Source organism: Bombus vancouverensis, unplaced genomic scaffold (assembly GCF_051014615.1).
Source record: "Bombus vancouverensis nearcticus unplaced genomic scaffold, iyBomVanc1_principal scaffold0050, whole genome shotgun sequence".
In the NCBI taxonomy this organism is placed as follows: Eukaryota; Metazoa; Arthropoda; class Insecta; order Hymenoptera; family Apidae; genus Bombus; species Bombus vancouverensis.
The window spans coordinates 502,058-515,576 of NW_027468941.1; the positions used below are offsets into that span (position 1 = coordinate 502,058).

Below are 13,519 nucleotides of genomic sequence, written 5' to 3' on the forward strand. Positions count from 1 at the left end.
ACCAATGGTACTTACAGACACACCAGGTAAAGCGTTCGATAAGGTTAGTATGGATATTATAGGTCCATTATCAAAAACCCAAAAGGGAAACGAATATATATTAACTATCCAAAACTTATTAACAAAATACTCAATTGGGATTCCACTAGGAGGAATCTCTTCAGCCGAGATAGCGGACGTTTCTGTAAAGCGATTTATTTGTCGTTTCGGGTCACCGAGAGCTATTCTCACTGATCAAGGAACGAACTTTACATCCTCACTAATGAAGAAAGTAGCAAAGAGATTCCGCATCAAACAATATACCACGACGGCATATCATCCACAAAGTAACGGTTCAATCGAAAGATCTCACCACGTGCTGATAGAATATCTCAAATTATACATTGAAAATTCCAAAAATTGGGACGAATGGGTAGAATTAGCTATGTTTTCCTATAATACCTCTGTACACGAAGGAACGAAATTCTCCCCGCACGAATTAGTTTTTGGACATCTAGCCAGAGAACCTACTGGTGAAGTAATAATCGAAGAGAACATGGAACCAACTTACGCAGAATATCTCGAAGATCTGTTCGATAAAATTAACACCGTACAACGAATGGCAAGAGAAAATTTGATAAAATCCAAACTAAGATCAAAAGAATATTACTACCGACGAATCAACCCCCAAGATTTTAAAATAGGAGATTCGATATATTTACTAAAGGAACCCAGTAAAGGAAAATCTCCGATCAATATACTGGACCATACAAAGTGCTAGAAATCTTGCAGAACCAAAACGTCAAGATCGAAGTAAAAGGGATTCCGCGAACGGTGCATTTAAACAAGTTAAAACTAGCGCATAATCGAAATAAGCAATGAATAAAGCGATTTCAGTGGGCAACGTAGTGCGGTAGTATATGTTATAGTGCTGTTCGTCGAATAATACAGATATCGAACACCTAAAAGAGAAAAGGAAAAATTATTATATGTACTCTAATTATTGTTTGAATATAAAACGTGTTGATTCAATAAATAATTAAAAGAGTGAAAGTGAAAGTTACCTTGCGAACAAGTGATCAACAAACAAGAAAGTGTACGTGTAAGTATAGGTTATGGATCGTTGTTCGCGGAACATAATGTATGACAGCTACCTAAAATAAGTGAATAAATTAGTCTCAATTGTCTCAGTACAAAATACAAGGTTACTAAGTGTTATAACTATATTATGGATAAATCAAAAGGAAGTGTGACATTGTTCGTCGAATAATACAGATAGCGAAAACCTAAAAGAAAAAAAAGGAAAATTATCAGGTGTACTCCAATTATTGTTTGAATATACAACGTGTTGATTCAATAAAAATTAAAAGTTGAATTAAAATTGAAAGTGAAAGTTACCTTGTGAACAAGTAATCATCATACGAGAAGGTTTACGTGCAAAATAGGTTATGGATCTCGGTTTGCGAAACACCATGTACAACAGCCAGCTGAAAAATAACTTCAACTGCCTTAATGCAAAATACAACAGTACTAAATGTTATAACAATACTATGGAAGCATGGCACTGTTCGTCGAACAACACAGATGGCGGAAACCTGAAAAGAAAAAGAAGTTTATTACAAATGCTCCGATTACTGTTTGAATGTAAAACGTGTTAGTTCAACGAATAACTAAAACAGTGGAAGTGCAACTTACCTCGTGAACAATTAATCACCATACAAGGAAGTGTACATGCATGAATGTCGCAGATTAACAAGAAGAAATAAAATAGCTGATAAGTGTAGAAAGTGGTTAGAAAATAATTAAGATAGATTAATTGAAAGTAAAAGGATATCTTATTATGTATTAATCTACGTAGTATTGTTATATTATTATATCTAACATGTAGAAGTGGATTTTGTAATACACAATAGCGGTCGCACACACAATGCATTATACACATATTAAACTAAATAAACTAAACAGTACCTTTATGGCCACAGATATAAGACGATTGAAGACAACCGTAGTAAGTATCCAAGGCATATCGAAGAATCAGGTGATGTTGTGGGAATGATCTAGGTAAGTGATGCAGCATCGGAAGAGTAGAATCTGAAGAATTACAGACAATGTTAATCTAACAAGTAGGTTTTAATCACTAATAAGGGAACTAACTCATATCATACACAAAATAATAGCAAATAGCAAGTACATGCAATAATAAATTAATAGGGAAAATAAGAAAGGTTAATAAACACAGGAATAGGTTAGAAATTAATCAAGATAGACTAACTAAATATTAACAACATGACTGAACTCGGTGCAAAGGAATAAAGTTACGTTACACAAAATATCTGGTAACACAATACACAAAAAAAAAGAAAAAAAACATTAACTAAATTAAACAAGATTTATATAAATGCGAGTCACGTATAATAAAAACAATGACTATCGAAATTCGAAAACAACACAATCTATGCTATCGCATTAAGGTAGCACACGGTATTGACACACACAATATCATGAAACACAAACAATATTACAGAAACACTACAAAATAAACTATAATGATTAACAAATTAACTATTTCAACAACACGCTACTGTTGACATTAAACAAACGATACACGCAAGCGACCATGTTGAAAATTCGTCGCACGCACCCCACACATACGCACCCCAACACAAATAATAGCCAATACAATGTAATACAGCATTATAATAGCAATGCTAGGTACTGAACACAAAAAAGAAATAATAAAAAAAAAGAAAAAAAAAGAGAGAGATAAGGAAAATATATATAATAAACAACAACTAACATAACCATAACATATTATATATTATACCACATACAGGGATACAGTATTTGTACAAAGGGATAGGTCCGAACAAAACTTATAAAAAATTATAAAATATATATATTAACTGTTTTCATATGTATGTCCAGAACAGGTGGCGAGTTCATCAACCCTAACATAGAGGACTCAGACGGGCCCGTACCCGCATTCGATCTGGAAGCGACGGAGGATGTTCAGTCTTGCCTCTGTGTTCGGTTGATACGTTCTGTCTACCATTTAGATAACGGTCATCTTTGTCAAGACTGTTTCGATAACTTAGATCCAGACCACCAGGACCTATGTGACGACCCACCCACTCATTTCATATGCGGAGTATCTGCAAGAACACGAATATCATACTGTCGTATGTGTGATATAAACCTAGCGGACCTACAACCCGCTATATCATGTCTCCAATGCATGATCGTTTACACTAATCTAACTCACCTTGAAAGAAACTTTTTAGTTCAAGGAATAGCAATCCGCGCCGTAGAACTATAAAGTACTTGTATGCTACGCACAAGACCAAATACTGATGCTATCCACCTAAACAAACGACATTTATAATTATGCATATAATTTTCACTTATGTTTACCAATATATATATGCACGCATGTTGTAAAGTAGGCGATATCTATGACACTCACTTCCATTGATAATCCGAGTGACTCGTAAAATAAGTCGTCATATTTACCATTACACGCACATATATATATATTCAAAGACAAGCTATAATTGTAATATCTATTCCTATAGATAATATATACTTATATATTTATAACGATAAAACAAATCTCATCTATATTACTTACCAATACGTATGCATATACGTATATAATTATAACCCAGGTAACATTCATGGTATTTATTTTCACCGATAATAAGTTTTAACAAAAAAAAAAAAAAAAAACATATAAATATAAATTTTTTTTTATATATATTAATAATAATAAAAGATTATTCTTATTTCTAATAAACTCGAGAGTAAGAAACAATTTAATAAATTGTTAATAGGAAGATGAATCGCCTGGTCATCGTACTTATCCTCATCAAAATAGCATACGGCCTGGTAGGATATGACTGCAATGGCAACCACCTCAACGTTACCACTATCTCTCTAAACTCCATCGGGGACTGCAGCATACAGCCTACAATGACTGAAACCCAAGATATTTATATACAACTACTTCAACTCTCAGAATTTGAATTTACCAACGTAAGGCAATGCAAGGTGCAAATAACTCGAATTGTATATTACTGTGGCATGCACTCTCACACGTCGGCAGTGCATAACGGATTCGCCGAATACCTCCATGAAACAACCGACCAACAATGTGCAAGGATGCACCAAGACGGCACGTTTTCACTCGGACCACAAAACCTTATAGTTGGCCTAAAAGATAATGCAACAGAAACAAGGTCGCTTGTCCTAGCCGGCAAGCTAACAGACGACAACAGCTGCCAGGGAACACAGTATGTAGACCCATACGGGAGCTGGGAAAAGGTCGTCGTACAAGCAACAGTAAGGATAAGTTTAAAATCAGCAGTTGTGCCAGTACGGATCGAGGCGAACAAAATTCTACTGAAATCAGGAACAGTATGTACCTTTAGCGAAGGAAACTGTCTAGACGCTGAAGACGGATACACTTATTGGCAACCACAACCACCCTCACCATGCAAATTTGATCAGTACGATGTGCTATATGAAGGAATTGCTACAAAGATCCAGGAAATAAAAACCAACAGAGAATCAGCACAACCAGTTTACGCACTAACAACGCAAGAAGTAACATTTGCACTGACTAAAACCGGAGAACAGCCACTGTGTGGATATACCCTACTATCCACCGAACACCCCAAATAGTTGAAACAACAAGAGAAAATACGTTTATCTCCAAAAGCAAGACAGCAGTCGAAAACTTGGACATATTCGCATACGTCAACTCAAAATTCATTTACGTAGAGAAACATATTAAACGACAAATGACAACATTGTACCATGATATACTGACACAAAGATGTACCACACAGAAGAAACTAATAGAAAATGCTTTAAGCTTAGCAATCTTACTGCCCGATGAATTTGCATATACCATATCCAAAACCCCAGGACACATGGCCCTGATCGCAGGAGAAGCAGTCCACATAGTCAAATTCATTCCGGTACAAGTAAAAGTACGACATACAACAGAATGCTACTCGGAGCTACCCGTTTGGCAAGGGAATCGCACCGCATTTTTAACGCCAAAAACACACATCCTAACGCAACACGGAAACCACAGAGAATGTAGCGCGGTACTACCTACGCTATACAATATCGACGGACTCTGGCACAAATTCGTACCAAAACCCATGGAAACAATTGCACCACAGGAACTCCGCCCGGACGTACGCCAAACGTGGCAATATTCAGCACCATCGTCGTTGGCCACGAGCGGAATATATACCCAAAAAGACCTCGATGCACTACGGGACCACGTCATGTTCCCGGCAGAAAAATCTGCAGTTTTGAACACATTGGCCAGAGGAGCAACAGGAAAAACAATCGTCCCTGGAACAGTAAACATCCTGGGAATGATGGACGAAAACACATTAACGACAATAGCAAAAAATACCGTATCAAGCTTATGGATTGGTTTTGTGGAATTTGGAACTGTCAGTGCAGCAATATTTGGAATACTCGCAATATTTAAACTAATCAAAACGATAATAGATATAGCCGCACACGGATACCAGTTACGTGAAACTTACGAATGTGAATCGCCATATTAGGAGCAATATGCGGCTCAGTCACCCACCCGCTACTATACCTCAAAAGAAGACGAAATATCGATGATCAAACAGCACAGCCTCAAGGGATATCGATAACACCGGTAGTCACTCAACTACCAACGACATCTACGTCCGCCTTGAGCGAACTCAGAGATACCATCAGTCAAATTTCCTTTGGAAATTTGAACTCCAAGGGCGGGGATGTCACGTCCCGCGCTCCGCACGCGCCGTAACAAGAACAAGAAAACCATTCTATACAAAACACGCGAATAAAGATTTGAATGCACAAACGAACACACGGCGCTACGAAACTAAAGGAAGGATTAACAAAGCGAGGGCGACTAATAAATCCAACCAGTATAAAATAAAATAAATAAAACCAGCTAACGGATTGAACGAGTTACGAACCAAACAAATAAACCAGGAAATAAGAATAACTACAAAAAGGGAAATAATTGAAGCGCCAGAAATACATGTATATATAAATATATTTTAATCAATCAACTTGGAGAGTTACATATAAGTATAAACATATATGCTAGATATGTAATAAACTAGTAAATATTAGTGTTAGTGCTTATAATACTATGCAACAAATACAATATTATCAATTTATGAAATATAAGTATATACGAAGTTAAAAACTAATAGTCTAACGAATACATAAAACATACAATATTGCATTATTAAAGAAATAAAAGTTACATTGTCAGAAACATATATATATGTGTGCGCATTCTATTAAACAGAAACATACTTAAAACTAGCCTACGTTCCGGTAAAGAGTTATAAAATAAGAACTACGCTACGAAACATGCATGTCTCTATATAAACATATAAAAATCTATATTCTAAACTACTACTAATCTATGTGCATTCTACAATCTGAAATACATACTTAAAACTAGCCTACATGCCGGTAAAGCATTATAAAATAAGAACTATATTATGAAACATGCATGTCTCTATATAAACATATAAATAATCTATTTTCTAAACTAAAACCACTATTAATAATCTACAAAAGAAATAGAACACACAACGCAACACTTGGGACCAAGCGACAACTTGTCGACAGGCCAAACGCTCAAAATAATTAACACCGCAACGACTTGAGGAATTGCTTACAGAAATTCTGTCATCAAGCACAAATATGTAAACACACATAAAACGCACAATAATCTAGAAACAAAATCTTCAATACTATGTTGTCACAATACAAAATATATATGTATATATGAAATCAAATGATTGACACATAACCTCAAATACACAACACTATATCACAAAAGAATCTAAATGAAAATCACTTTGCCAGAAATATATACATATATACGTGTGCGTGTGCGTGTTCTATCTTATTAAAAGAAATTAATATAAAATAAATAATTAACATTTCATTTCGTACGAACACTACATGAACGAGAGAAATATACATATAAATACGTGTATATATATATATATATATATATATATGTATGTGTGAGTGCATATGTTTTATATTATCGAATACTCTATAAAATAAACTACTCAAAACAATAAATAACGCAATCGAAGAATTATAAAACATTAGCCATATTGAAGTGACACACAACATAAACATATATATATATATATATACATATTATACTATTGTCACTTTAAAACAATATTAATAAATAAATGTTCTAATTGCGGTAGAATAAGGAAAAACGAGCGACAGACGAAAAATTACTTCGATATCAAACAAAACTAAAGACCCGTCACTAAAAACTTTACTGATGACATTTATGAGCAGCCATGTTGGATTTACACGCGTCATGGCGATAGGAATATTAGGGATTAATGAAAGTCAGGCGCGAGAAACAAATCATGAAAACACATTGTTAACACTTTTCTTTAATAAATTCTATGCGCAACTACAAATGTAAAAAAAAAATATATATATATAATTAATTAAAAGGGGGGAAATATAAAATTGAAAAAAATAACAAACGTAAAATAGATAACCTAACACTATCACATTCAAAATATATATATATTGAACACAAAACAAAATACATCAAAAAATTAATAATAATAAGGAACATCAAACAGCGAACCAACGAAATTGAAGCAGCTATACTAAATCAAAATCGAAGCAAGGAGCTCCGGGATAAAGTTCGCTGAACTCACGCCTACACCAATAGCGCACAACAGGGGAAATTCCCTTTCTCCCAGAAGCATGGTGACGAAGATGTGCCTCCAAAACCTCTTCGGGAATTTCATTCGCAAAACGAACTTTCACGCAACGATCGGTATCAACGATTTCAACCAGAGGGGGTTCCCTCTCCAATAAGACGGTCTCTGCATCGAAGAAATTCTCGTCGAAAGTAACCAAATCGTCAAAGCCCAATTTCGACACGGCCTCGGCACCAATGTTGAATAGTTCCTCCAACCACTCTGATACTCGTGGTTTATCACAGGGCCGCATGCGTTTGATTGGTCCTCCCGAGTCGCCCATGGGTTCTTCGGAATCCCTCTTTCGCTTGGGCTGAGAACAACACGGTATATTTTAAATAAAACGAAACAGGACGAATCAAGCGGACTAAGAACAAGACTAAATACGTACCAGGGAAGTCTGGAAAGGAACCTCTGATGGAAACGACTCCGCAAACATTGTTCGAACGTCGATCACCGAAGCCTAGGGAAATAGCAAAAAAGGAAAAAACAATCAAAATCACAAAAACAACCTTAATATGCAAACATCCAAACTTACGCAAAACAACTCGAAGGAGGAGGTCCTTGTTATGGGAGAGCAGCGGAGTTGCGTGTGTTTACCCAGTAAACATTGAAATGATAATGATGCTGCAGCCACCAGCCCTTCCACGCGCCGAAGAACACCGGTAATTCCCACGGTACAGCACGTGGAAGTTTCTCGTGGAAAGGACTAGATCAGCGTGGAATGCTTCAAATCTCCTAGACGCTAGCTCAGCGGAACACAGGACTGATAAAAACTAAGTCGAAATATGGAATTTGCATTTTGTCACGTACGATTCCAAGAAGCCCAAACTGCAACATCCCGATTCCCACGGAAGCGTACCCCCAGTGGACCACCACCCCGTGGGGGATGGCATTATAAATAAGCGTAGCAACATAGCGCAGCGCTCATTATTATTCTGGTGAACATTCTTATTACGGTTCATTATTCTTTGTTCATTATTATAGTGTCCATTCTTCTTATAATTTGCGTTCGTTCATTTTTTATAGTGTTCATTCCTTACGGCTCATTATTCTTCGCTCATTAGTTTGTTCATAATTCTTGTGATCGTTTGTTATTACGGCCCATTATTAATTTATTACTACGTTCGTTATTGCGCTCGTCACTGCGTTTAGAAATTTTGTATAGTAATTTGCGTTTCGGGGTCTTAATTTTTTCGGTCAAGAAAAGAGAGTCGCGACTAAGTAAAAAGAAAATTTTATCTTTGAAGTCCTCATTTCATCGTTTAAACACAAACGCGCATTGTAATTGCGGTATTAATCCAGCTAAGTGAATTGCTCAGTCTGTATTAAAATAGATAAATAAAGTAAGAGTTGATAGTAAACTATATTCGAGTTCAAATAATAAACCCAACAAAACTTCGACGACCACCGGAGCGGCTGAGGCAATGGCACCAGACAGCACCTACTCCTCAAGGTAAGAAAATTAATTTTGAAAATTTCCTTCTTCTCTGGTAATCTCGTTGCCCTCGAGAATTGAATTAGAACTTCCTATCATCGATTTCGTTTTATTTTCGTGAACGGTTTTGAAGATAGAATCATTGTTTAAACTTTTAACAAAAGAGTTGTCCGCTGTGTCGGCTTGTGCGAACGGTGTTTTCAACTACTGAAACATCCACTGATCTTCGCATTCCTCCTCCCATTGTTGGTAAAATATTACCCGCCTTTGGGCAAGGCTTGCGAAATCACACAAGACCCGCACAGAAAGGACTATTAAATACATCGTCGGGGTCAATCGAAAATTAAGAACAATACCGGCATTGCTATTAACTGATATTCTTGCCATCATTGCATGCGATTGTAAGAGAGATATAACAGAACAATTTCCCTTCGAGAATTTAACCAAAGGATCGTTCGCTGTGTTGGCTTGTGCAAACGGTGTTTTCGCTTATCGAAAACACCCATCGATCTTCGCATTCCTCCTCCCACTGTTGGTAAAATATTACCCGTCTTTGGGCAAGGCTTGCGAAATCACACGAGTCCCACACAGAGAGGATCGTTAGAATCATCCTCGATTATTAAACTCAAAAGGCAAGAAAATCGTGGTGACAGAATCCATCGTAGTAAATGAATTGAGTTTCGGTCCTAACGGCAAACTACTACAGCGAAATTAAAAGAGAAGAAGAAGTCAAACGTAAAAATAAATTTATATAAAACAACGAAAAATCTCACATTCCTATCCAATCCAGCAACGCTAAAATATATATTATCTAGCTAATAAAATATATATATAATAACCTAAGCCATTTTACATTCAAATAAAAATCCGTTCAACGAGGAAAAATATTTATTCTACCCAGCTTTAATCCTCTCCCGTGCTAGTATCCCTGCGCATAGCAGGTTAGCCGAAAAGTGGAATTCGTTTACCAGTTGCATTAAGCGTCAGTTAACGCTACCCATTAAGCGTAAAAGAAAATAATAAAAATAAAATATTTTGAAATAGTCCTTAGACTATTTCTGGTGGCAGCAACTACCGTATTAATTAGAAATCTAAATCAGTATTAAATACACAATAATATCATTTCAATTTATTTCCCTTCCGATTAAATTCAAAACTCAAACTATAAAAAAAAATTTTTCAGTAAAATTTAACTTTAGATTTGATCGATTTAAACAAATAGATACGTAACAGAGTAAAGTAATAAATTTTTGGTGGCAGCGGTGGGATACGCTCTACGGAGGATTAAAGTTGGTTTAAACGGTTCGATTCGCTCCACAAGGGATTAAAGTTGTCACGATTATCGATAAAATATATACCTAAGAAATAATGTCGACTAAATTAGAATCGTTGGACAAAGGCATGATCTTGATGTTATCGGAAAAACTTAAAGCATGGGATGCGAATTTTCGCGACATGGGTACAACAATGAATAAATTACAAGACGATGTGCGTTCACTGAAAATAAAAAAGGAAATCAAGACACCCGTATCATCGCCGATAATTTCCCAAGCGACAATACCGATAGAAGTTAATCCCCAATCAATTAAGTTAAAAGATGCAATAGAGACAGTACCAGTGTTCGACGGACATCGACCCTCGGTATTTCGATTTTTAAGAGCATGCGAGCGTGCACGAAACATGGTTCCTAGGCATCAAGAATCTCAGTTAGTAAAATTATTAACGAATAAGCTTCGCGGACACGCGTTTCTCGCCGTAGAAGACACAGAAGTAATAAGTTTAAACGATTTCGGGAATAAATTAAAAGATATGTTCGGTCCGGGAAAAACGGTTAACGAATATAAAGGGGAATTAGCTACAATATTTCAACGACCGGGAGAAGATATTTTGGACTACATAGAACGCGTCAAAGATCTCAGGCTGGCGATAATGAACGGGGAAAGGTACGAGTACGGCACCGTATTTCAAGATAGGATAGATCGAGACACGAGGGAAGCTTTCGTTAAGGGGCTCCCAAACGAGGTGTATTTACGAGTAAAGATAGCAGGATACCAATCCTTGGACGATGCGTACCGCTAAGCCGTGAAAGCAACACGAGAATTAAAACAAGTGAACAATAGAATTCGATACCAACGTCCGACACCTTCGGATAATTATAACCAAAACAACGCTCATCCACCATACAATAGTATCTATACTGTAAACATCCGCCAGGACTGGAGATTTGTACCGCCGTCGCAGAAACATCTAAACAACCCGGGAATAGAAGAAAATGTCAGGAAAGAAACAAGAGCAATAACTTGGGAAGAAAAACGCATAAATAAATACCTCGATAGAGATCTAAATCAAAAGAGAGATGCTGATCATTTCAACCAATCAACTTTTCAATGCAAACACCATTCCGTTGCTGTGATAAGGGATAATGTCACGTTAAATAATAAAAGGACGCACGGTGCCATAGACAGGATCATGAGTGAGAAATTTTCTGAGTTACCAAACAAGATAAATAATATTAGTGCCAAAGAACTTTCAGACAAAGCAGAAACTAGGAAATTGAACGACGAGACGACAGGCAATGCTTATCCACTGCCTAACTTCACAGAGATATTGGACCCGCTGGGAAGTGCAAATCGCCTCTCCACGTTCAACTTGGCAAAGATACAAAAGCAAGACTCCACGAATTTCGTGAATGTTTCAACCATAATAGGAAAAGAGATAGCGAGTGCATCTCTCTCAAAAACTTCTATAAAACCATCAGAAGGAAACTTTATCGAACTCAAAGCCAAATCATTAAATTGCAAGGAAGATCACACTATAGAAAATAAAAATATAGCTATCCCTAAATCCAAAACAGAATCTATGAGCAAAAAGGTTTGTAATAAAAATTCAAAGAATAATTCCAAATCTACCAAAAATATTCCTAAACGTTCCATACAAATAAATAATAATTTAATTATAATAAGCACTTCCAGTAAAACTATTCATCCTGAAAAGGTAGAGAAAAATAAAGGTGCTGCGAATAAAATAAATGAAGAAGAAACAAGGGTAACTAAGGAAAAGGATTCTAAACATTTTCAAGCTGAAGAAACGCAAGTTCAACGAGCTCAAAGAAATCAAAAGGGAGAAAACAGGGAATCACCAGTCGAAGATATATATAAAAACTTGCATAAATATGCTAGCCATTGGATTATAATTGGATTAAAAATACTTTATTGGTTACTACATCTAATATTTGACGTAGGTAACATAGTAAGTAGTGCTGATCTTATGATTCCCCCAGGAAAATATGGATGGTATCACACTATACTATATACAAAATATTTTTGGGTTAATATGGCTGCGGCACTCTCAAAAATTTGTATCTTAAATGCTATTAGCAAGCAATTGGATAATTGGATCAATGTCAGTAAACCTGTGTCTTGGCGTAAAATAAAAACTAAAATGAAGGAAAGGAACGAAATTCTCCCCGCACAAATTAGTTTCGGACATCTAGCCAGAGAACCTATTGGTGAAGTAACAATCGAAGAGAACACGGAACCAACATGCGCAGAATATCTCGAAGATCTGTTCAATAAAATTAACACTGTACAACGAATGGCAAGAGAAAATTTGATAAAATCCAAACTAAGACTAACGATCGACGAATTAACCCTCAAGATTTTAAAACAGGAGATTCGATATATCTACTAAAAGAACCTAGTAAAGGAAAATTCTCCGATCAATATACTGGACCATACAAGGTGCTAGAAATCTTGCAGAACCAGAACGTCAAGATTGAAGTAAAAGGGATTCCGCGAACAGTGCACTTAAACAAGCTAAAACTAGCGCATAACCGAAATAAGCAATGAATAAAGTGATTTCAGTGGGCAACGTAGTGCAGTAGTGTATGTTGTAGTGCTGTTCGTCGAATAATACAGATATCGAACACCTAAAAGAGAAAAGGAAAAATTATTATATGTACTCTAATTATTGTTTGAATATAAAACGTGTTGATTCAATAAATAATTAAAAGAGTGAAAGTGAAAGTTACCTTGCGAACAAGTGATCAACAAACAAGAAAGTGTACGTGTAAGTATAGGTTATGGATCGTTGTTCGCGGAACATAATGTATGACAGCTACCTAAAATAAGTGAATAAATTAGTCTCAATTGTCTCAGTACAAAATACAAGGTTACTAAGTGTTATAACTATATTATGGATAAATCAAAAGGAAGTGTGACATTGTTCGTCGAATAATACAGATAGCGAAAACCTAAAAGAAAAAAAAGGAAAATTATCAGGTGTACTCCAATTATTGTTTGAATATACAACGTGT

General features: G+C 36.0%; 1 protein-coding gene across 1 annotated transcript; it reads right to left on the reverse strand.

Annotated features, from left to right (window-relative positions):
- Positions 1-2,777: 2,777 nt before the first annotated feature.
- On the reverse strand, positions 2,778-10,794 carry LOC143304713 (uncharacterized). Its single transcript, XM_076627240.1, has 4 exons — positions 8,305-10,794; positions 8,158-8,229; positions 7,282-8,079; positions 2,778-3,952 (listed from the first exon to the last, which is right to left on the reverse strand). The coding sequence occupies exons 2-3, from the start codon at positions 8,203-8,205 to the stop codon at positions 7,666-7,668; spliced, it is 462 nt and encodes a 153-aa protein (XP_076483355.1). The 5' UTR covers positions 8,206-8,229; positions 8,305-10,794; the 3' UTR covers positions 2,778-3,952; positions 7,282-7,665.
- Positions 10,795-13,519: the final 2,725 nt, after the last annotated feature.